Source organism: Filicampus tigris, chromosome 6 (assembly GCF_054856515.1).
Source record: "Filicampus tigris isolate MCC_2025a chromosome 6, RoL_Ftig_1.0, whole genome shotgun sequence".
NCBI classification, from domain to species: Eukaryota; Metazoa; Chordata; class Actinopteri; order Syngnathiformes; family Syngnathidae; genus Filicampus; species Filicampus tigris.
This window is the reverse complement of record NC_141222.1, coordinates 26,739,001-26,764,628: the sequence shown is the minus strand read 5'-3', so window position 1 is coordinate 26,764,628 and position 25,628 is coordinate 26,739,001. Positions and strand designations below refer to the sequence as shown.

At 42.0% G+C, this 25,628-nt stretch overlaps 1 protein-coding gene across 11 annotated transcripts in view; it reads left to right on the top strand.

Annotated features, from left to right (window-relative positions):
* Positions 1 to 25,628, top strand: part of cacna1ab (calcium channel, voltage-dependent, P/Q type, alpha 1A subunit, b) — a 93,514-nt gene that overhangs the window by 52,275 nt on the left and 15,611 nt on the right. For 5 of the 11 annotated variants that reach the window (XM_086033490.1, XM_086033487.1, XM_086033485.1 and 2 more), the window contains 14 exons: positions 474 to 584; positions 789 to 872; positions 3,996 to 4,112; positions 4,190 to 4,255; positions 4,960 to 5,057; positions 5,143 to 5,293; positions 5,503 to 5,630; positions 7,138 to 7,234; positions 16,337 to 16,442; positions 16,953 to 17,060; positions 19,567 to 19,670; positions 20,848 to 20,871; positions 23,549 to 23,670; positions 24,719 to 24,857. In XM_086033490.1, coding sequence (XP_085889616.1) covers positions 474 to 584; positions 789 to 872; positions 3,996 to 4,112; positions 4,190 to 4,255; positions 4,960 to 5,057; positions 5,143 to 5,293; positions 5,503 to 5,630; positions 7,138 to 7,234; positions 16,337 to 16,442; positions 16,953 to 17,060; positions 19,567 to 19,670; positions 20,848 to 20,871; positions 23,549 to 23,670; positions 24,719 to 24,857 — 1,455 coding nt within the window. Of the gene's footprint in view, positions 1 to 473; positions 585 to 788; positions 873 to 3,995; positions 4,113 to 4,189; positions 4,256 to 4,959; positions 5,058 to 5,142; positions 5,294 to 5,502; positions 5,631 to 7,137; positions 7,235 to 9,152; positions 9,250 to 16,336; positions 16,443 to 16,952; positions 17,061 to 19,566; positions 19,671 to 20,847; positions 20,872 to 23,548; positions 23,671 to 24,718; positions 24,858 to 25,628 lie in introns of all 11 variants that reach the window. The other 6 variants (XM_086033486.1, XM_086033483.1, XM_086033489.1 and 3 more) reach the window with 4 other exon arrangements.

Below are 25,628 nucleotides of genomic sequence, written 5' to 3'. Positions count from 1 at the left end.
TGGTCAGGTTAGTCTTCAAATGAAATTAATGATGATTATGAAAAATAATGTAATTGCAATTTTTTCATCCCTCAATATTCAAATCGCGATTTAAAATGTGATTTTTTAATGATTTATATTAGTGCCGTACTGATAAGTTGAGAGGAGTTGAGACGTCTCGGTGAGCGGTATAAGCCGTCTGTCTGTCTTGTGTGACAAAAGCGGTTTCGTTCTTTTTCCTTCTATTATATCATGTCACTACTGTATGTTTTTTTTTTATAAAGTTCAATACAATGGAGTGCTATTTTTCCTCCTTCAAATCCTGAATTCCAAAATTGTTGGTTGTTTGGGTTGAAGTCTGGAACGACTTCATGGCATTTGCATTCATTTCATCCACTTCATATCTGCCAAACTGCTGCTTATTGAGTTCACTTGAACTGACTTTGTGGCGCTAATAAGCTATGCTAGGCTAATCTGCTACCCTGCGCGCGCAGTTTGACGGCGCCTCGGAAACGTACGACGACGTCCTGCAAAACCTCAACATCGTCTTCACCACTTTCTTCTTCCTGGAGTCCATCTTGAAGCTCATCGCTTTTGGCCCTCTGGTGAACACACACACACACACACACACGCTCTCATTATTGATTCATGAGGCAGGTTTATTTTGGTAGACAGATCTGGAGCGTGTTCTCCATGTCCCCAAAAAACCCCGTCGTGTGCACGCCAACTGTCATCCTCCTTCCTTCCCTCATTTCCATGGCAACAGGAGTCTTTGGACAACTGCTAACTTCTCCCTTTGTCCAAAACAGAATTTCTTCAGAGACGCCTGGAACATTTTTGACTTTGTCTCCGTGCTGGGAAGCATCACGGACATTTTGGTGACGAAATTAGGGGTAAGTGGGCGTAAAGGGCGGAAAAGCGACACCTGTGCCATCATTGCGTTGTTGTTTGAGTATGTGAAAGGTTGTCCGTGACGTTGATGCAGAAGTGGCGATGTTTCCGGTAATTAATGTCTGTGTTGTTTTGAGTCCCTCTCTGGTGTCCGCGCTGAGCAGCTGTTAGCTTAGCAGTGTATTGAATTGGTGCTAGCAAGGAGGACGCTAATGGCTGCCAACCACACCTTTCCGAAAACAAATGTTAGACAGGATATTGAGGAATATTACGATGTTATTAAGGTATGATTAAGAACAATTATTGTAACAAAAAGAAAGTATCAATTACAAAATGGCCCAATTTTTTGCTTTTTTTTTGCTAAGCTAACAGACTAAGTGCGTCAACGTCCTGTCCGTGACTCGAGAGGCCTTCGAATCACTGTTGACTTGTTTGCCACGGTGACCCTTTGTGAGCCTTATGATGACGTGCTCTTCTTCTTCTCCTCCTTCATGTCTTTCCACGCTTTCTTTAACTTCTCCGATAAAACAATAATCCATCCAATCCCCCTCCCCGCCCCAAAAATGCACTATGAAACCCCTTCATCGTGTTGTCCTTCATCTGTGTTGCTGGTGATGTTGACGATGATTATGATGAGGATGATGATGATGAAGATGATGTCATGTTTGTAATGTGACCATGCCCCAATCACAACACACAATGAACATATATATCTATCACGATGTATAAATATATATTTCCCCCCCCCCCCCCCCCGACTTCCTTGCCATTCATCCCTCGACATCATCGCACATGTAGACTCTGGTTGGTTTGTAATTTATCTCTCAAAGCTTCCTCTGCATCCTCATTGGTCGTGCTGACAAAGACCCGCCCCTTTCCTGCCCCAACCAAACCTCCCGCCCGCAACCTGATGACCTTTGAACCCGCTGCATGCCCTCCCTGGATGAAACTGCAGAATATTAAAGATGAATACAATCATTGACAAAATTATCCAAAAAAAAAGACTTGTTAATAAAAGTGTTTATGGATTGAAGTTCCTGCAAGGGATGAACTTAATGAAATGACTGATAAGTAGAATAAAATTTTTTTTAAAAAAACAAAAAGGAATATTACAAGAAAATATTATGAAATTACAGTTTTTATATTACACAATATAAGTCATTTTGCAAGAAAAAAAAACCCAGAGAAAACCCCAGAGGCCTACTACTATTATGACATTGAAATCAGAAAATTAACTAAGTTATTATATTTCAACAAAGAAATCGGAATTTTACGAAAAATGTTTGCAATATTATGAGAAGAAAAAGTCTTATGACCAAAACAATAATGCCTCAGTGTTAGGAGAAAAGAATTACGAGAATAACGTTGCAAACTACAAAAAAATTACAAGAATAAAAGTGGAATATTACACCCAAAGAAGTCGTATTATTACGACAAAGCCTTGCATTAAACAAAAGCCAAATCTCAAATAAAAAACTCTACCGTGAGGAAAAAGTTGCAAATTTGAAGAAATTGTTGAATCATGTCGCTAACTACAAAAATATCACATTAAGCAAAAAAAAGTTGAACATCACGGAAAAAAGTCGGCATACTACGTCAGCCGTCTTGTAAGAAACACTTAAGAAATGTCAAATTAGAAGAAAAAGCCGTAAACTACAAAAACGACATAACTTGAAATAAAGGCGTGCTTCTATGACAAAATCTCGTGCTAAACAAATGCAAAAGCTTACATACAAAAGTAATTACAAGGTAAGAAGTTGCAAATTAGAAGAAAAAGTCAAACTACAAAAATGTCACCAGAAAGTCTTAACAAAGTGGAAATCTCAAATGCAAAAGTCATACTATTATGAAAAAAAAAAAAAAACGCTAGAAGAAAAAGTTGCAAAAATGTCACATCACGGGAAATAAAGTGGATTACTTCCAAAAGTCTTGCGACGTTTATTTTTTAACTTTTATCACAAAAGCAATAAAAGTCAAAAATCGGCTTTGCTTAGCATGGTTAGCAGCTAGCATCTTTTTTGGAATGCTTGAATCCAAAATCCTGCATGTACCTTCCGGTGAAGGCTGCTCGCTACACCTCTTCCTCCTCTTCCTCCTCCTGGCCTTACCTGTCAACCGCACACCAGAGAGATAATAATCATAATTTGATTATTATTGTCTTGATCTCTCGGGTTATTATCTTCGTGTGGGTGCAATTGTGTGTGAATGCTGACAGTGTCAAAGAAAGAGGGCAAAGGTGCCCCCTAGTGTCTGTGAGTGGTGTTGGCGATCACATCGGGGCAATCTGATTGGACGATACCCAGTGGAAATAATCGACCAATTGGATATATATATATATATATATATATATATATGTATATGTATATGTATATATGTGTGTGTCTCCATACATTTTTACAATTTTTAGAATTTTGTCGAATGAAATTGTCCTTCCTGTACGTGCGTGTGCGTGCGTGTGTGTTTGGTTGACAGGGCAGGCTGACGTCCTTCCTTCTCATTATCATCTATGGACGCATAATAATAACTTTTTTGTCAATTTTTTTTTTTTTTTTTTTTTTTTTACCTGTGTACTATTATTGCCAGTTCCTTTTTCGGAACTTGCGGCTAAATGTTCACATTAAGCTAGCAGGCAAAATTGTATGGTTGTTTTAAATACAAAACATTTAGTTTGATGTTTGGTTTGACGGTCACGTTCCACTAGGAGGGGCGCTAAACAGTTTGAATTTCCTGTGGCAAGATGGCGGCCGCCCTGCCGTGCCATCCTGCCAATGGGCGCGGGTGGCGTCTATAGATGCTCCTCCCTCCCTCCCTCCTTGCCTCCATCTTGTGTGGCCTGCTTTTCCCACCGAGATCAGTGCATTGGGTTCTTTTCCCCGCCCCTCTTGGAAAAAAAAAAAAAATATTTGCTGTACCAGATTGGATGATGACCTTTATTTTGCTTTCCGTCTCTTGTTCCTTCTGTCCTCTCTTTGGTCCCTCTCTTCAACATCCCTCGCGTCCTCTCTGGCTGTCTCTGCTCCGACCACCCCACCCCACCCCCACCCTCCTTCCCGCTTTCACTTTAAGTTAGTTGAACGTCACGCGTGCTTGTGCGCTGACCAGCGTTGTTCTTCTTCCTCTGGTAGAACAATTTCATCAACTTGAGCGTTCTGCGCTTGTTCCGTGCCGCTCGGCTCATCAAGCTGCTGCGCCAAGGCGAAACCATTCGCATCCTGCTGTGGACCTTCGTGCAGTCCTTCAAGGTAAGCAAGCGCCACGGCGAGCCATCGATGGCAAGACGTTGGCCGGTTATGACCGACACGTGTGGATCTTCTCGCAGGCTTTGCCGTACGTGTGCCTGCTCATCGCTATGCTCTTTTTCATCTACGCCATCATTGGCATGCAGGTGAGCAGATGATCACCATTTGGATTGGATTGGGGATTTTTAATTAGTTTTATTAATGGTGACACAAACTATTCTTTTTTTTTTTTTTTGATTAATCAGTGAATTGGATTTTAAAAAAACAACATGTTTTCCTTTCCATCGCTTTATTCAAAAACAGGGCTTTATTTCAAATTGACACTGTAGAAAATGCACAAACAAAAATGAATTATGATTCAGTAACTGGTTTGTTCAGATTAGAAAGCAAGCAAAAATGTTCAGCATTGTTTTCCAAAGTAAAAGCAAACATTTTATTTCAACAACAAGATAATCTGTCTGTTTTCATGAAGGACTACAGATATTGGATAATATTTCCTCTTGAGCAGTTGACATTCTGAAGATTTGGACAATTTTAAATTGAAAAGGGCATCTAAACATTTAATCGATTTATCAAAAATAATTATATGGTTTACATTTTTATATATATTTTTTTTTACTAGCTATGCAGTTCATTAAATTTTTTTGTATACATTTTTTATATTTTATTCCAATCAGTCAGTTTGTAAACAATGTGACAAAAAGTCAAAAGTCAACTTCAAAAAGTTTGAACTGTCCATTTCATGGCTGACCTCAAGTGTATAATCCTGACAAAAGTTTCTATTGCGCAAGTGAGGCTAATGCTAACAAAAACAAAAACTCTTCATGAAAACGTGTGCATGTGCGTGAAGTTGTTTGGCAACCTGGCACTGGAGGAGGAGGGCGACAACGCCATCAACCATCACAACAACTTCAGGACCTTCGTCATGGCCCTCATGCTGCTCTTCAGGTGACGTTTGCTGCGCTAACCGGCCGTTCGGTGACTAGCTTCACGGCATTATTCATTCGTGCGAGGGCTGTGTGTGGACATGCAGGAGCGCCACGGGCGAGGCCTGGCACGAAATCATGCTGTCATGTCTCGGTGGCAAAGAGTGCGACCCGGCCTCAGGCAACACGGAACCCGAATGCGGCAGCACCTTTGCTTACACCTACTTTGTCTCCTTCATCTTCCTCTGTTCCTTCCTGGTGAGCACAACACACAAAATCACCTGCTTGTCAGGCTTCCAGGGATGAATAATTAATCTAATTCAAATCACAATGCACGTTTCAAATCGCAAAGGCTGCAATTTGCCAGAAAAAATACACACACAAAAAACTAGGCTTTTTTGAAAAAAAAAATTATGTGTACAGTGGAAGTCCAGTTTACGTGATCGAGCGTATTTTGCTGTGCGCAGATGCTCAATCTGTTCGTGGCCGTCATCATGGACAACTTTGAGTACCTGACCAGAGACTCGTCCATCCTGGGGCCGCACCACTTGGACGAGTACGTAAGGATTTGGGCCGAGTACGACCCCGCCGCCTGGTGAGTGAAGCAGTTGACACACCGGCGATCGTGTGAAAGAAATCAAGATGCTAAGCTAACGTAGCATATAGATCACAGCGCAAAAAGGCCTGAACTCTATTAGCGCTCTGTTAACAAAAAGTAATAGTCTGCCTTTACACATCTGGCAATTGGAAGAATGTAGCTATGTAATCGTGTTATTTTAGTAATATAGCACCTAAATAGGGATTAGCCCTCAGAATAGTAGCATAAAACATTAGCATAACATTACGCATGCCTCTTTTTAAAATATATTTAAATAACTGAGACGGCTAAAGATTTCATGCTGAACCCGACTATCTGGGTTAGTTGTTTTCTTTTCCAACTTTTGTGGCTATGTATGTTGACACTTTCAATATGTTGCAGATAAAACAAATACATAATTGTTTCTTGCTGATTTTTGAGGGTCTTAAATAGGTTCCAACCAACCCTATTTTTGTAGGCCGATGTTGATTCCATTCCGTTTGGCAGGAAATAAACTTCTGATAACCGATGAATCGGCCAAATAATTTATAGAATGATGAATAAATGGCTTATTTTTGGTCCCTTAATGCTTATGATTATAAAAATATGAGTTACTGGCAGAATATTTCACAGTTTGACAGTACTTTGTCCTTTAGTATTCAACTTTAAGACAGAGATCAGAATCAGACAAAAATGACAAACAAAAAAAATTTGTTTGAATGTCTTTGTCTTTTGCTGTAATGTGTCAAAAAATAATTTTGCCAATTTCAAAAGATCTGAAGTCATTGGATTAAATCGGCCCTTATGATGAGCCAGAATTAATCTGGGTTGTTTTTATTTTTTTCTATTTATTTATTTTTCAAAATCTCTGGCTATGTTGCCAAGAACACAAGTCCCTTGCTAGTTATTGATGGTTTTTGAGGGTCTTAAATGACTATGCGAACAGGCCGCATAGATCTATCCAGAACCGGCATCTATCTGGTTTGTTTTCATGTACGTTTTTTTCTAGCCTCTCTGAATATGCCGCCTATAACGCAAGTAAAGTGCTCGTGCTTGTTGAGCTTTGGAGGGATTGCCGTGACAGTATACGGATGGCCGCACAGCCTTATCTTGAGCCTGCATCTCTCGCCACTTTGTTACGGGTGTCGATACTCTTCAGTATCGTTTCAAAAAAGCCAAAATGAGTGCATGCGGCTCGATTGCGCCCTCCACAGGTAAGTTAGCAGTTAGCCTTTAGGATTAGCCACGTTCTCTCTACACTTTTGGATAAATAACTTTTGCCTTCCTCCCCGGCACTACAGGGTCTCTTCTTGTTCTATGTTTACTTTGACACCTGAAATGGGATGTGCCCCCCCCCCCTGCTCCTTTGCCCCTCTTCTTGTTGTGTGTGAGGAAGGCATTGATCTTACATACCTGTTTGGGGGGTGTGAATGAATGCTCTTTCTTCCTCTTCTTGACTCTTTTCTCTTGTGACGTGAGCTGTGTGACGTGCACCTAACCTCCCTCCCTTGTATCTTTCTTGCAGCGGGCGCATACATTATAAGGATATGTACAGTTTATTGCGAGTTATCTCCCCTCCCCTGGGCCTTGGCAAGAAATGCCCGCATAGGGTGGCCTGCAAGGTTTGGACTGCACCGCCCCCCCCTCCCCCCTCCCCATAAAAGCAACTTATTAAGAAACGCAACCTGCTCGCCTTTTTTCTTTTTTTTTTTCTTTTTTTTTTTAAATAGACTGGAATGAATGATGGATTATTTTCTTCTTTTTCACTCACTTGTTCTCACGCCATCTCACCATCTACTTGTGGTTTTTCTGGGGTGGTGGGGGGGCTGTGGGAGCGGGGGCTTCACTTGACACACTCAAGCATGCGGTGGTGCACTGCACTCGCTGTTTGTCGGGTGGCGTTGGGGGTGATGTTTAAACAAATGTAACGAGCACAAAAAGTTGATTTAGTTTCTTTTATTTCTGCTTGCTGTCTGATTTTTATTTATTTATTTATTTATTTATTTATTTTTGCCTGGGCAGGAGACATTCGTGGGGCGGTGTGGGATGGTTGACATGCATCTTTCATCCATTTTGGTTGGTTCGGACGCAAAGAGGGCAGGGTGCTAGCCGTGTTAGCGGTTAGCGGCGTTCTGATGCCTAATGCTGCATTGAGTCTGTTACATGCTCCATATTGGCAGTGCTAAGTTAACGCTGTCAAGAAAGGAAGCAAAGACAAACAAACAAACAAATGTATACGTACACAACGTACTACCGCACGCACTGCTATTCATACTGCCATCGATACCACAATATACACCGCGATACTGTATGCGCTGACTGCTATACATACTGTACTTACTGCTATATATTCACTACGTTGTTTACTGTACATACTGCTATGAGTACTGCATTTACTGCTACATATTCTGCTATTTGTTCTACTACTCCACATAATATTACTAAATGCAATACTAGATATTTACTACTTATACATACTGTATATGTACTAATAAAGAATACGTACTATAACGTGCACTTCATGTGTAATACAAACTAATGGACATATTACGATCGATACCTACTGCTGTATGTATTTCCGTATGTACGGTACTATGCACACTACTATGAATACTAAATGTATTGCAATATGTACTGCTATACACAATGCTTTACATATTGTACATATTACTATATATAACTACATAATACTGCTGCGATAAATAGTACTACTACCATACATACTACTATGAATAATATACTATACTATATAATATATGATGTACTGCTATACATACTACTTTATGATACACACTACTATACATTCTATACTGCTCAACATTACTATACACACACACACTGCCATAAATATTGATGTACATACTATACACACACTAATGTATGTGCTATTTGTACTACTACCTGTATTGCATTATGTACTCTGCACTGGTATACTCTACATACTAATAGACATACTACGAGCTGCTATAATTACGTTTATACGTTTACGACGGAATCCTCAGCTAAAAAGTCCGTCTACAGAGAAGACAAACCCGGCTAGCGTTAGCATTAGCACGCTAACAAGGAGCAAGTAGCAGACCTAAACTTAAAATAAATAAATGGCCAACACACCCGCTCTGTTTGTGTCACTGTAAACAGGGAAGGCGTGTGTGCGCGTGTGCATGCGTGTGCGTGTGTGAAGTGCGACTCTCGGATCACTTCTATCCAAGCGTGGAAAAAGAGCCCAAAAGACCCGACTACCGTTACCCCCCCCACCGAACTCTTCCTCCTCTTTTTCCTCCTCCCATCCTCTTCCTCTTCTCCTCCTCTCGCCATAGCAACCAACCACACGCTCATCACCACGGCGACAAACAACAACAATAACCTTTGTGTGTGTTTGTTTCCCTCTTTCCTTCCCTTGTGTCCTTTTCCTTTGCGTTCTTCCTCACCTCTTTGTCAACCCCTTCATCCTTTTGATTTACCCCCTCTGGCATCGTTTGTTCTTGTCTGTCGGGGTGATTGTATGTGCGTGCGTGCGTGCGTGCGCATGTGTGTGTGTAGCGGCCGGATCACTTACACAGACATGTATCAGATGCTAAGACACATGTGTCCGCCGCTAGGCCTCGGGAAGAGGTGTCCCGCCCGGGTCGCCTATAAGGTAGACTCGCCCCGTCCCCTTTTGTCCCTCCCTTACGTCCTTCCACTTCCTTTCCTGTCCTCCCTCTGTGGTTAGTGGTTGTGGTGGTGGTGATGGTGGTGCGCGCTGTCCTCTGTTGCCGTGGGATCGGAGGGCGCCGGCCGCGGCTTCTGTGGTTGCAGTGACGTGTTGACGGTGGACTCCTTGGATATATATATATATTTTTTTTTTGACTTGATTTGACTTTTATACGGAGCCCCAGACATGACATGGAGGGGAAACATTCGATTGCGGGCAGAGTATAGATCGCATGCGCATAAAATGCTAATATGTGCTCACAAAATGGTAAACCGGCGCCACCAAATACGAATTTATGCTCAGGAATTAGGTATAATGTGCGCACAAAGTCCAAATTAGCTCTAGTCATATCTCGCAAGAAAAAGCTTGCGGGCCCATAAAATGATTTGGGATCAATTTTGTCGTATCGTTGAAAAAGTGCATACTTAACTAGCATATGGGGACTGGCACACCAATAAAACAACAGTGTATGAATCGCAAGCTATGCCTGTGGGATCGTCACCTAGCCCTGCCTCAAATAGCGAAGGGAAAAAAAAAAAACAGGAGTAACTGACAAACCCAACCAAAAATGTTCAGAATTGCCTTCATGGATAGTTTAAATGACCATCGCCCCAAAATTTAAATTCTTTATCATGTCAAATGTATCTTAAATCACACTTTAAAAATATATGGCTTACAAATTACAGTGTTTGACTGTGGGAAAAAAAATGTATGTACGTACAGTTGAACTTCCACTCACAACCCAGGCTAAACTTAGCTCCGCCCCACTCGTCTCTCAGCAAGATTATTATAGTTAACGGAAACTAACCAAATAACTTTTTTTAAAAAAATTTTGCTTCTCAATAAACAACAACTAACCGAAAATACATTTGATGTTTATGAGACTGACATAACATCAGATATTAGCTTTTATTTTAAATGTATTTATTTAGAACTTGCTGTACAGTCATACAGAAGAAAAAAGGTCAAACAGTCGTTTGGGAATTGTAGTTGAGTTTTTTTGTTTTTTTTAATCTTGCACTTGACACATACATATTAAAAAAATAAAGTAAAACAGCTTATTTTCAAAGCTAACAAAATAACAAACAGTCCCACTCTAAAAACTAGTTAAAGCCAACTGAATTTGAAAAACAAAAGTCAAAGCAAAATAAAAAGTAACCGTAATGAAAAATCCCAAAGTTATAGAACCCACCACTAAATTGAAATTACCCTAACGTGGCCACAAATGAGCATTTTCTTCGCACATTATACCTGCAAATTGTGGCCATCTCATGAGTAAAACGCACACACCAAATACTCATTTGTATGTTTCATTTCACTCTTATGAACACATTGGACGTCTGCGTAAGCAAATGGAGCGCACCTTGGCCGGCTGGCAGAAACCGCAATAACCAATGATGTCCTCTACTTTTGCGCTTCTAAAGACTTTTTGCGCTTCACTCCATCTGCTCACCTAGTTGTCCCAGGAATTTTATTCATAGAAATATGTATTTTGTGCGCATATTAACACTACCTCCTGGTCACAGATTAGCGTTTCATGCGCACGTGATTTCCTCATTCGTGGCCACAATTGAATTCTTTCCTTCCCCGTGTCACGTCTGGGGCGCCGTACATTTTTGATTTATTTTTGATTTTTTTTTTTTTTTTTAAGTGTCACCTGCCAGCCCTGCCGTCAGGCCGCAGGAGCGAGGGAACAGAGAAGGGGAGCTTTGCCTGTCCATCTGCAACCTGCACGGACGCAAACACAACCACACACGCACACGCACACACGTACGCGTACGATTGATTGACAAGCAACGATTTCCAGTTTCCACGACAACAACACTCGATGCTGACGATGCGGGTACAGAAGGAGCGGCAAAGGGCGCCTGGCTTCGGCCCTCTGGCTCTCTGGTTCCTGTGGATGGCGCTAAAACGCGCGCGCGTACACGCACACACACACACACACACACACACACACACACTGCCAACACAAGGAAATACGGCATTCTGGTTTTGGTTGTTCTCTTGTGTTTAACAAGCTTGAGGAAAGTTGGGAGTTTGGGCCTCGGACCACCAGGATGTCCATTTAGCCTCCTTTCATAATCTTGTCTATACTCGTTGTCTTGTTATAACACTCTTTTTATTTTATTTTTATTTATTTTTTTATCTGTGGCATCCAGATTCTACTATACAGACTATTATAAGTATTACTTACCGTACATACTATACAGTACGTGCTACCATTCTTAATTTTTTTTTTTTTTTTTTTTAAGTCATCAAAATTGGGTTAAATAGCTAACCAGACACTGGGTTCACTAAACGCAGCACATTGGGCTCAGATTTGACCCAACCCGTTGTGTCAACATTTTGATCCAACAAGCGGTAAAAAGTACCCATACTGATGAGTTCAAGCTACCGAGCAATGGGTTACTTACCCGGTTATCAGAGTAGCTGTGGTTTAAAAAAAAATACTCACTTTATAACCAACATTTTCGAAGAACGAGAAAAAGCGACTTAACCCCTCACACCAAGACACCGGCGTGATGTTTGGCCCGTTAAAGCCAAATCCTTGGCAAAATAACACAATTTTGGGTCATAATTCGACCGATCCACAACTTGGGTCAATTTGATCCAACTTTCTTGTTTGTTTTTGCAGAAAACAATCCAAAAAATGGGTAGTTTTGTGAAAAACAACCCCCAAACATGGGCTGTTTTGTACAAAACAGTGGAAAAAAATTCATTTGTGTATCGGTCCATTTTTGACCCAAAATGGTGTTATTTTTAACCCAACTGTTTTTAGAGTCAGCATTGTTAGCCTTTGAGGAATTCAGCCGGCATTTTCCAAGAACGTTACATTCATTTGACCTCAACTTGAGTACACAAAACTGTCCCAAATGGTGACCAGCTTCTGCTCTTCAGACCACCCAAATCCAATCTTAAATCTAATCTGCTGGGTCAAAATAACCAACCCAACCTTGGGTAAAAGTAACCCAAAGAGTGGCTTACTATGTGTACTTCAATTCTTACAAATATATGCACTACTATAGGTACTATGTGTACTGCTATGAGCACTCCTAAACACACGACTCTATTAAAACTGCTGGGTCAAAAATAATCCATTTTGGCAAAAAAAAAAAAAAAAAAAAAAAAAAACAGCAACAAAAAAAAAACATGGACTGACCCGCTCCTTGGGTCAGTGTGATGCAACTTTTTTAGGCTGTACTATACATTTGCCTACTATTATACATCCTGGTTGCACTACACACTATTGCTAAACGGTCAACTATGTGGACTACTATTAATTAGGGCTCAAACAACAACGTCACCTAAAATGCGATGAAAGTCAACTAATGGATGACGTCACTGATAGTTTAGACATATTTTGACGGACAGGCATAAAACCATATTAACATATGATTAAAAACACAACGCATATATAAATATGAAAAAAAGTCCACACACCCCTGTTCGAATGGCAGGTTTTTGTGGTGTTAAAAATGAGACGCAGCGGAATCATTTCAAAACTTTTCTCAACATAAAATACCAAGTTTTAAAAAAAAAAAAAAAACAAACAGACCAAGATCATTTTTGATTTACAAAACCCGGACATTTAAGCAGGGGTGTGTGCGTTAACTTTTTCTATCCGCGAACTGTACATAATACCGCATATATTACTATAGCAGTACATCCTTGAAAACTTGTTGAATCTGGGCGACTTCCACTTTTTCCTGTTTGCACCCCTTCGTTATGGTTTTCTTATTCCTCCACTCGTTCACCTTCTCCTGTCCCCATGGTTTTATCTCCCCCCCTCCATCTTAGCACACTCAGTCCATCTGTCCTCCCTTCTCCACTTTTCCTCGTTTCCCGTGACGTCCAATGAGTCGGCCGCGGACGGCGTTCCGGTTTTGCGGAGAGAGTTTTTGAGGTGCTTCGAAGGTCCTGGCTGTGGTTCTGAGACTCTCATCAGACTTGTCAGAAAGCCTCGGCTGGTTTCACAGTTTGACTTCAGTGTCGTTCAGTCTCGTCCTGTTCTGTCCTCTTTTTAGTTCTCCACTCTTAACACACACACACATACACACAAACAAACCCACGCACACACACACTTTCTTCCTCTCCTTTTTGTGTTGTCACAATGCTCTGGCTCATCTTCACCCTCCGTCCCCTTTTTTTTTCCTCTTTTTTTTTTTTTTTTTTTTTTTTTTTGCCCACAAGTACATCTTCATGACCCCTCCTTCCTCTTGCCCTGCAGAGCCACCACTTGACAATGAAATTCTTTATTTCCTTAGTCACTTTATTTTTGTGATATTACAAATTGTTTTTATCCAAAGAAAATTTTGTTTATACTTATAAAAATTTGTTGGCAAAAAATATTTAAATGAATTCTTGAAAAATAGCGCTTTTTTCTTAACAAAAATACAACTTCTTTCTCCTGAAAAATGCGATTATATTCCGGTATTATTTAGATTTTATGTATATATACAATTTTCACAGAAATATAACACTTTTTTTTCAGGGAATAATGCCAATTTTTTTTCCAACAATAGATAAGACTTTTCCTCTCAAAATTTATTAATTCGTGTATTATTGGTACTTTTTCTCTGGGGAAATAAAGCAGCCTTTTTTATGCTTTTTTTTTTTAACTAGAAAAAAAATATAGCTTGATTAAAAGAAAAAAAAAAAGAAAAATGTTTATCTAGAAAATTTTGATTGTTATTTCTCGAATAGAAAAACATATATATCTTCATGTATTTTTTTTATCTTAAAATATTTCTCACATTATGACTAATTAGAAAAATACAATATTACTTAACTCCCATATTATGAATTGTGAAATGAAATGAAAAAAAATGTATGTATATGAAATTTAAAATATTTATTTATACCTCCAAAAATATCTAGAAAATACATCCTTTGCTCTAAAAAATACATTTTATTCAAGCTAATTTTACTTATTACTGTTTTGAAGTTACTCTCCCCCCAAAAATTAATCTTGTAAGATTTCAGCTTTTCCAGAGAAAATAGCACATTACTCTCACAATATTATGGCTTGCTACCAAAAAAATCTAGAAAAAGATTACCTTTAAAAAACATGACTTTATTCTCATAATATGAGGATTTTTGGAAAACACAGAACGTGACGTTATTCTCGCAAAATTATGCTCTTCAATCTTGGAGAAACAACTTAAGTCCCGTAAAGTTCAGCCAATTCTCGTAGCATTTTTCTTTCTTTTCAGTGTGGCCTTAACTGCGGCTCCTTCGTGTAACGGTTGCCATGACGATTCATTGAAAGGGTCCTTGGATGGCGAAAATGAAAAACACAAAGAACATCAAGTCATCTTCATGATTTTCTCTTTTTGTCCGTCTTCTTTATAGGATGTAACACAACACTAATGCTTTTTTTTTTTTTTTTCTTATTTTTAAACTCTTGACACCCCCTTTTTTGAGACACTGCACCCGTCTGGCATTGAGAGAGATCTTGACTTCCCGCCCAATCGGATCTAGGCAGCCAGAATTGGACACAGACGAAAAAAAAAAAAAAAAAAATCAGTCAAGTAGAGTAGGACCAATTTTGGATTGCGGAGACTCTCTTTGCGCGGATGCACGGCTGCTCGTACTGTACGTGGAATGGGGGCGCAGCGGTTTCAAGGGACTCTTGCATGCTGTGTGTCGGGTGGTCCACCAGGGGGTGTTGCATGCACGCTTGATGTTGGCCGATGCCCGCCGCCGCCCGCCTGCCTGCCCACAACACCAGCCGTCATCGTGCTTGCCGCCGTGTGTGCCCAACGCTCATGTTCGGAGGTAAACCCGATGGATGCCCACCGCTCTCGATAGAAACCGCCCGCAAGCCCACCCCACACCCTCCTCCCCCCCCCAAGGACGGCTTGTAGGTTTCTATCCAATGGTTCCTCCATCGGATTTACCTGAGATATGCAGGGAACCTCCTGACTGGTAGGGGGAGCTCTATAGAACATGCCAGAGTTACTTTAAAAAAAAAAAAACTGTCTCCTGAAGAAAAGCACCAGTGATACCATTTTTTTTTTGTTGGACCGCAATTAAGCTTCAACTTAATTGAAGTCTGTGCAGATTATTTTGTGTAAGTGTACTTTTGTTACATATATTGTATACATACTCTCTTGGTGTGGCACAGCATAGATGTGTGAATGTGCCAGCGCATTCACACATTTAGGGAACATGGGCACAGGTTGGGTCGGAGGCCATTTTTGGTCCCCCGATTGCTCCTCCTGGTGGTTCCGGGCTCTGGCGGTTGCTTAGCAGAACGAAGCCCCTCCCCCCGCCCCCTCCCCCACTTGGAAAAATACGACTTAATTCTCGGAATATTATGTATAAATATATATATATATATATATATATATATATATATATATATATATATATATATATATATATATATATACATAGTGATTTAATGATTTACTTATTGTAATTGTACTTCTCCTAGAAAAAAATATGACTTTATTCTAAATAAATAATGCAACTTTTGAGGGAGAAAAATATGATGTTTTACATACAGTTATTTAATCTATATGAATTGAACATGATATTGTTACTTCATAATTATAAAAGAATATGACTGAAAAAAATGCTTAATCACGAAAAAATAAAATAAGAAATAACCCTATTCTAACATTGACATTTTTTGTTTAAAAAATTCAAGAAATTCTCCCGTAAAATTATGACTCTCTTTTCCAGTGCAGTGCCGCGCTGTCTCTTGTCGAGTATCACTGGCGCATCAGGAGACGCAAGTGGCTCGCTGAGTCAGCGTTCCACCACCCGCTAAATGCCGTCGCGTTTGCCAGCGCATCCCTCGATGACACTGAAGCAGATTTAAAAACCAAATAAGCAGTAACGTCGCAATCCGACAGCCTCATTGGCTACTGTCTATGGAGCTCTCTCAACCCTAACCCCCCCCCCACCCCCCTCGGGCCCTTTACCGCCCCCCTCCCTCCGTGGAGGTTGGGGCGCAGTTGCGGCGCGTCGAGGGCGCGTTTGCATTCTTACGCTCTCCGTGCCGACTGGCTCTCCGCAGAGGCTGCTGCGTATGGACCTGCCCGTGGCCGACGACAACACGGTCCACTTCAACTCCACCCTCATGGCGCTCATCAGGACGGCGCTGGATATCAAGATCGCCAAGGGTACGAAGAACGTATACGTATATGATACAATATATCGTCGCTGTCCTGTGAAAAACACTTATTTCCAATTGTGGACATTTTTTTTTTAAATGTTCACGTTAATGCAATGTCTGTAACGCGGAAAAAAACATTCACGTAAAAATAAGAAAATTGAAAAAAAATGCACATAAGTATTTTTCACAGGACAACGACGATATGTTGATTTCCCCGCCGCGCTCCTTATAAATTGTACGACCCCATTCTAGATGACAAAAGTTTATGTGCATTCTGATTTTAGGATTCCAAAATCTGCTTTTTTTTTTCCATCTTACATTACAATGACGTGTATCCACCACACTGGGAAAAAAATAGTAGTGGAAATCCAGCCTCTAAGAGATAACATTGTTGCAGTTGTTTTGGGCGCATGGACGACCACCTCATACTGTCGTTCCTCCATTGTGATTTCTAAACTTCTGTTCTCTAAAAAAACAATAACTGGACTACGCAAATACATCACTGGAACTCTCACAGGTGGTGCAGACAAGCAGCAAATGGACGCCGAGCTACGTAAGGAGATGATGGCCATTTGGCCAAACCTGTCGCAGAAAACGTTGGACCTGCTGGTCACACCTCACAAGGGTAAGATGCAGGAGAACCGGCGCGTTAGTATTTGCATGTCCTATCACCCAACTCACCAAGAGGACAGCTTCTACCAACCAGTCACTGCTTTGCATCCCCTGATCAGGCTACATACAGGATCTATCAAAGAACACGATACACGCATTTTCAAATCTGTAGGTTATCATGACCAATAATCACCAATGAGACGATCAGTAGACTGTCTGACCTCATGGGAAATTTGTAAAAGCACATCAAGGGTGTGAAATATTTTAGTTTGAAGCAGCCATTTCGGGCCTATTCCAGGATTTCTATGTACTTTCGTGAACTCCGACATAGGAATTTGTCCAAGCGACCTTCGCTGGGGAGCAGGTTTTATAGATAGATGCATGACACGTATTGCCAAGCTTTCACTCTGCCGTCCATTTTGGACGAACCAATTCGTCAAATTTGGATGATTTCAAGCGTTTGCCATGAAAAACACTCCCTAGTACTACCTCCAAAACGTAATTGATGGCTACATCTATCATAACAGGATACATGGAAAAAGGCCCAAGGACCCATGCCTCAAATTGAACACCAAGTCGGCCATTTTGTTTCGAACAAGTCCAATTCCAGGGCGACTCCTACTCGAGGAATTTGCCCAAATGAGCCCCAATCAGAAGCAGCTATACTAGGCAGACGGCATGTAAAATGTTACAATACACCGCACATACCGTACATTGTATTCACCCGTGTACACATGCTCACGTGAGAAAGCGCGCATTTGTACTTTATCCTGCCATCAGGGGGTGCCAACTATAGAAGATCCTCTATAGGAGTCTTTTCACTACAGGAAGAAGTTAAGCAGAAAAGTACAAATTAGATCTCAAGTTGTTGGATAGGAAAGGATTAGCATGAATGATGAGTAAATGCACCACCATGCATGTTTCTAAAAAGGCCCTTTTGATGAATTGATGCACGGAAGGTATCATGTGATCAAATATGTGATCATATCACATATTGATTGCTTTGGTGCTGCAGGTTTCGTAGCCACGCCGCTGTGAGAAGAGACCCCCCCCGAACCAAGCTCCAATGTTTTTCTGATTGTACCCGTCGTAAACGTGTCATCATACAAACCCAGGCTTGGATCCACGTTGACATTTTTTTAGGAAAAACTTGAGCTCCTGAACCCGAGGTGTCTATTGTGTTTGGCAGTGAGGTGGCTACGTTGTCCTTGCTGCTACCACTAAATGCACTTGAAGCATGATTCAGTTGGCGGCTCAGACAGTGACAGATTATTGCAATAACAACAGCATCTGCCTGTGAAAAGACCAAAGGCTTTCTTGACAAGTGTACTGTGTTGTTTAAATGTATCTGGATGTTGCATACCAGACGGTGAGGTCACTTCTGTTTTTCTTGACTATCCACTGACACTAACCCAAATCCCTAAACCTCTAGCCCTAATTTCTCGGACTAGTGGTGTCCTACCTAGCCTTTTGCATGAAGCCATAAAACCTGCTCAGATGAAACGTTTTTAGACAATCATTACCAATACCCCAACTCTAGAACCCAATCTTACTAACCCATAAACCTTGAACCCTAACCTATTACTCCTAAATTGAACTAGACCACACAGACCCCCAACCCTAAATTCCTATCCTAATCCCTAATCCTAACCCTAAACACTATAACCCTCTCTCCATGAACCCAAACCTTAATGCTAACAACCAACCCGTGACATCTTAACCCAACCCACAATCCTAACCCCGAAAATCCAAACCAAAATCCTATGCCCCGACCGTAAAACAAATCCCGCAGCCCTCACCATATCCTGAAGCCCCTACACCAGGGGTGTCCAAACTCGGTCCTCAAGGGCCTGCCTGTTTTCCAGCTCTCCTTGCTGCAACGCACCTGATGATCGTTAGCAAGCTCTGAAGAATCTTGATCACGATCATCAGGTGCGTTGCAGCAAGGATAGATGGAAAACAGGCAGGATAGCGGCCCTTGAAGACCGGAGCTGGACACCCCTGCCCTACACATTATTCCTCACCCCTTACCCTAAACCTGAAATCGTAACCCTACCGCGAACCCAAACCCTAACGACTAGCAACCTAACCATGACTCAAATGTCCTAACCTTAACCTCACCCACAAACGCCCAAGCCCGAACACTCTACCCTAAAGCCCCAACCTGTACCCATATACCTAACCCTTGGCAATATTATCCTGAAAGCAGGTCACCTCCCTTTTTGTGTGCCATAAAAAAAAATGGATATACTGTACATGATGCATATCACACCCTACAAAAGGAACTCCACTTTTTTTTTTTTTTTTTTTTAGCTTTCTTCATCTGCAACCGCAAATATTCCGTATAAAGTCCAATGCTGATTCTAAAAGAGAATTGTCCTCGCTGTCTGGCGCAACATACTTGTGAACTTGTGTTCCCATGTGTCTGGTCCCCCCACTCCCATTCCCCCATCCCCCCACGGCGCAGGGTCCCATCTCGCTCGGGTCTAATCTTCCAGGGTAACTTGTCATTTTCTCAGCAGCCACAGACTTGACGGTGGGCAAAATCTACGCTGCCATGATGATCATGGAATACTACCGGCAGAGCAAGACCAAAAAGCTGCAGGCCATGCGGGAGGAACAGGTAGAGCGGATCTCAACGATAGTTGCCCGTGCGGCGCCGCGTTTTCCAGGGCGAGCCTGTGGGTGGAGTTCTTTGTTTTTTTTTTCCTCCAAAGTATATATGAAATGTTGATAATCATTTTAGGAGACCCGCACGACATGGTCGAGCATCGTGTTCCTAAACTTTGACCGGCATGCTAATTGCACAAGTTTTGGGCCGTTAGCTGATAGCTGTTAGCAACGGGGTTGGGACTCGCAAAGAAAGGCACGATACAGTATCATAGCCATAGTTTTGCTAATAGTATCACAGTACGGTTCCAAATTCTCTTGAGGATCAACTGGGGATACCCGATCCCAAATTGCTAATCCTAACCCTAACCATCACCCAAACTTCATAACCCCGGTTTTAGGAGTCTGATTTATCGGGTTAGGACTGCGTTTGGGTATTCAGAATCATGTTGTCCAAATTTATCATAAAGTACTTTGTCGCGAAACAGCCACGATATTGATATTTGGCACTTCTGTATCGATACCATGTCATGCCAGAAAACAATCCATTGCAATTTTTGTCCCAGCCCTAGTTAGCGAGCTACTGCCGTGGTTTCCAATGCTTTACTTGTGGATGATCTGAACTTTGACGATACTCAACGGTTTACTCCCCCTTTCTACCGTCCATGTAGCCTTCCAGATCGCGCTCGCTTTCAAATTCTGCTCTGTCATACCAAATTCCTGCTAGGGGTGTAACGGTACAAGTGTTTGGATTTTCCGGTATGGAAAGATCTCACACACATAGTGTATATTACCACCATATTGCCCTACGAACTTTGTGAACTGCCCATTTGACCGCTAGTATCTCGCCGTTTTAAAATGTCATTAAATCTGTTCATTCAGGCTTGTGATTTTTTTTTTTTTTTTTGTGGGGACATACCGTTACACCCGTTGCATCTCTCAGCCAATGCAGACATAAAGTCAACCCCTGTGGGTCCACGACACAGGTTTGCTCCCGAATGCAAGCGTCCCATTGGACTGAATCGACACCGTCTACCCGTTTGTCTCGCCGTCTTTGTGCTGGTCCGGCCTCGCTTTTTTGTCTTTGATTTTATGCTCTGTCCTTGCTCTTCTTCTTCTGTTGTCTCTTCATGTCATCGCCCTGACGTCTCCCTTTATCCCCCCCCCCCCCCCCCCTCCCTCACCCCCAGGATGAGGTGGGATCTCCTTATTTGGTCAGTCCAGCTCAACGGTTGCTCGATTGTGTGCGTCTGTGAATGTGCTTGAGCGCTCCGTGGCGTCCGACTGACTGTTTGTATGTCTGGTGGCATGTCGAGCGGTCGTCCCCGTGTGATCGTTTCGTGGCGGGATACACGGGGCCCGCCGCTGCGTGACGTGTCGTAGTAACGACCATTTCATTCAGCCATTTCCTTTCCTGGCAACGGGGGAATGACTTAAACAGCCTGTGGCGATCATTTTGATGTCAATCATAGCGTCTTTATGTTTTTACATGTGAGGTAACTAGTAGTTCCAAAGCGCCTGTCCCACTGGCCCGGCGTTAAGGCTCATTTGCGCTACCACTACGGTATGAGAATCAAAATGTTCCTCTGATTTAGTCATTCGGTTCATTAATTAATGATTTCTGGTGGTACTGTTTACACTAAGGCAGTAGCCATCAGATATCAAGCATTCCAAGAAGGTTTAAGGTTTCAAATTAGGGTTTGAAACCAATTTTCGGGTTTAAATTTAAGGTTTCAGGACTAGGTTGGTGTTTTTAAACGAGGCTTAGGGTTTTACATTGAGGTTATAAGACTGGGTTAGGGTTAGAAGCCTAAATTCGTGTTTCAAGCCTAATTTAGTGTTTGAAATGAGGGTTAGCGTTCCAAATTGAAATTTTACAACAGGGATAGAATTTCAAACAAGCATTAGGGTTTAACATTTGACTTTTAAACTTAGTTAGTGTTTCAAAATAGGATTTAAAACGAGGGACAGGGTTTCAAATAAGACCTGGGTTAGCATTTCATATTAGAGTTTGTTTCAATCTTTCAAATCAGGTTTTAAAGCCTGGAATAGGGTTTCAAGCAAGGTTTTGAGTTCTAATTTAAGGTTGCCAGCCTGTGTTAAAGTTTGAAACTAGGCGTAGGCTTTGAAGCCAGGGTTAGCGTTTCAAGCCTGGCATATCTTTTCAGATTGGGGTTTCCAGCCTGTGTTAGAGTGTAACAAGGGTGGAAAAGGGGTTAGGGTGTCCAACCAAGAATTAGGGTTTCAAACAATGTTCGGCATTTGAAATTGGGGTTTCAAGCCTGGGTTGGAGTATAAATTAGAGTTTGAAGCCAGTGTTAGGAGTTCAAGTTACAGTTTCAAGCCTTGATTTATCTGTCAAACAAGGGTGAGTGTTCCAATTCCGGGTCGCAAGCCTTGGTTAGTGTCCAAATTAGGGTTTGAAGCCTACATAAATGAGCCTTGACATATCTGAAGGGGCGTGGCCATGTCTCTTGTTTGTCACCATGATCCAATCAGCTGGTGGAGGCCGTAAGAGGCAAACTTTAAGTCACGCTGGAAATGTCTCCTCAACCGTTAAATACATCAGTCTCGAGGATGTGTAAATCCTGACACGCATCAGTTGATGATTACGTGTTGAGGGTTTGGCCAAGTCCGGACACATCTTCACACGTCTTTCTTGTGTACAACTGGATGTCGGCGGCGGCTCACTTACGCAATGGGAGAAGTTGCCCATTGACGCAGGTCTGAGGTCGTTTGTTTAAGACCCGTTTCCACTGCACTGTACCTGCTCACCTTCTGGAGTCACTCGTTTGGGCTGACATTTGGCTTTGAGTCCGGGCTAGGGCTACAAGTTAGGCTTTGACGCCAGCCTTCGTGTTTCAAATTAAGATTTGAGGCCTTGGTTAAGGTTTCATACCTGGGTTAGGATTTCCAAAAAGGGTTAAGATTTCGGACCACGGTTAAGGTTTCCAACAAGGGTTTCAAATTTTCTGTTTGAGGCCTGTATTGGGCTTCAAATAATGAAGCCTTTGTTAGGGTTTCATGCCTGGGTTAAGATTTTCCAAAAGAGACATGGTTTGATATTAAGGTTTCAATCTTGGGTTATGGCTTAAAGGTTTTCTCATAGCCTAAATTCAACCTCTAGAGCGGGTTAATATTCATTTTTTAGCAGGGAAATTAATTTCAAACAAATCGAGCCTCCTGCCACCGATTTCAGAGAGTCCACAGAAACAAACTTGGTCTCCAACTGTGCAGAAAAAAATTGGTGGAAAGGCATGCTTTATGGCTGCCTGCTTTTCAGATATGGGGTTTTAAGAGTGTCTTGGGGTTTCAAGTCACCGTTAAGGGTTTCAAATTACGTTTTGAATCTTTGGTTCAGATTTAATGCCTGGGTTAGGATTTTCAAAAAGGGTAATGCTGTCAATCGTGAGCTATAGTTGCTTTCAATCGTGAGCTACAGTTGGGGTTTCAATTTAGTGCCTGAAACGGATTATGGGTACAAATTAGAGTTTCAAGCCTTGGCTAAGGTCTCAAAGAAAGGTGGGAGTTTCAAGTTGGGTTGTCAAAATTCGGTTAGAGTTTCAAGTTCGGGTTCCCAGTCTGGGTTAGGATTTTGGTTGAAATTTTGATGCCATGTACCCCAAGTGACCAGTCCTACCAGTGCAAGTATGCGGCGTGCAGTGGAAATGAGTCTTCAAGTCCCGAGTGAGTTCTGATCCCTGATCAGCCATCCGGTGGGGTAACGTCACCTGGCCACAGCCCCGTGCTGCTGATGGCGCCCCGTGTGGGTTCATGCCGAGAGTGCGCGTGTCTGTCGTGTTTGTTGTGTTTTTCCTGTGAATCCACCCAAACCCCTGTGGGCCCTCCTCCCGTTCCCTATTGAGCCTGCTTGTGGTGTATCTCGCACAGAACCGACCGCCATTAATGTTTCAGCGAATGGAGGCGCCACCAGAGGGCGATGGCACCGACGGGCTAGGGGGGCCCGGACTCAACAGTCTCCCTGGCACTCAGCCCGACAACGTCAACAGCATGTGAGTGCTCAGTCAACTCATTGAGTAGTCATGCGACTTGATGATCGGCTGATTCAACCCATCGAGCGGTCATGAAGTGATTGTTTGCCGATTCAACTCATCAAGTGCTCATGTCAATTGATTATCGGTTGATTCGATTCATCGAGTGGTCATGACTTCAAGATTTGCCGATTCAACTTATCAAGTGCTCATGTCAATTGACGGTTGGCTGATTCGATTCATTGAGAGGTCATATCAATTGCGTATTGCCTGAGTCGACGCAGTGAGTGGTCATGAGAGTCGATTGATAAGATGGTTCGTTAATCATATGACTTGATTATTGGCTGATTCAACTCGTTGGGTGATCGTGTCAATTGATTATCAGCCGATTCACTTAGCGGTCGTGTCACTTGATAATTGGCTGATTCGGCTCATTGAGTTTTCATGTCAATTGAATCTTGGATGATTCAACTGGGGTAGTGGTCATGTGACTTGATTGTCAGCTGATTCAACTCATCGAATGGTTGTGAAATGATGATTGGCTGGTTCGGCTCCTCAAGTGGTCTTGTGAGTCGATGATTTGCTGATTCAACTCATTGAACAGTCACGTTAATTGATGAGTGGCTGATTTGACTTATAGACTGGTCATGTCCGTTGGGGGTGTGTATCGCTCCACAAAAGACAATCCGATACGATTCTTGATACATAAGGTATGAGACGATTCAAGGATGTAACGATTTTAAAATGTAATGAGTCAATTTGATTCAATGAGATTATGATTCGATTCAATGTGGTTCGACTGCAGCGTTTGTGTTTATTCAATTCAAATAAAAAGCAAATCATCAGCAACGCCAAATGATTCACATCTAGAGTAAATCTTTCATAAAAGATGATTCAATACGTAACTCGATACACGGGGGCGTGATACGATTCAAGGATGCAACGCTTTTAAAATGTAAGCATTCGATTCGGTTTGTCAAATCAATCCAAGCGTTTTTTTTCTTATGCCGCGAATGCCCATTGATCATTGGTCTGCTTCAACTCACCGAGTCGTCGTGTGCCGTCACAGACCTTCGGAAGGCGGCGGCATGACGGAGAGCCAGTCGTGGATGACCGCCAAAGCCCAGGAGATGTTCCAAAAGACGGGCAACTGGAGCCCCGACCGGCCGTACCCCGACGACCTCCATGACAACCGCCACAACCCGCAGGTATGACGAGCGCGACGTTGCGCCGCTGCCACGGCAACACGCCGCTGACTATTATGGTGTGGTCGAAGAGCGATCGTCAAGGAGGTGTACGATGTTGCGTACTGCTCATACGTAACATCTCATGATCTACTGATCTTTATTTTTTGAGAGTGCCTTTCCGAGAACTTATGTCCTGTGTCCAAGAAAGCACTGCACTGGCTTTGGATGATATCAAATAGCTGAGGTTTTTGGATATCGTGTGAATGCTGAGAGAAAAATATTACATACTTTCATTCATCATAAAATCAAAAGTTTGATATTTTTGAGAAGAAATAATATCAGGCTCTTGTGGGGTTTTTTCAAAAATGTTTATTAGGCTTAATCTTACAACAATAAACTGTCATTTTTGTGGGCTGGGGGTCTTAAAGCAGCACTGGGCAAGAATTCGACAATGATAAAACATTTTCACAACCCTTTTGATAAAACATTGACTTACAAATAGTTGAATGGGACTTTTGTCAAGCCCTGGGGGGGGTCTGTATCGTTTTTACTGGCACTAAGCAACATTGAGGAGGATTGGAGCAACCCTGGCACACAAAAAAAAATACAAATGTCCTCAATTGCTTTCCGGCATACTCACTTCCTCCTTTCGCTATAAGGACGGAAGTCGATTCGAACGTCCACGCGCTATTTCTGGTGTCGTGGCGGAAGCCCCAAAACAAACAAAAAAACGAATGTATTGTTTAAACAAAATTCGATTCATGACCTCATCGCTATTCATCTTCGATATTC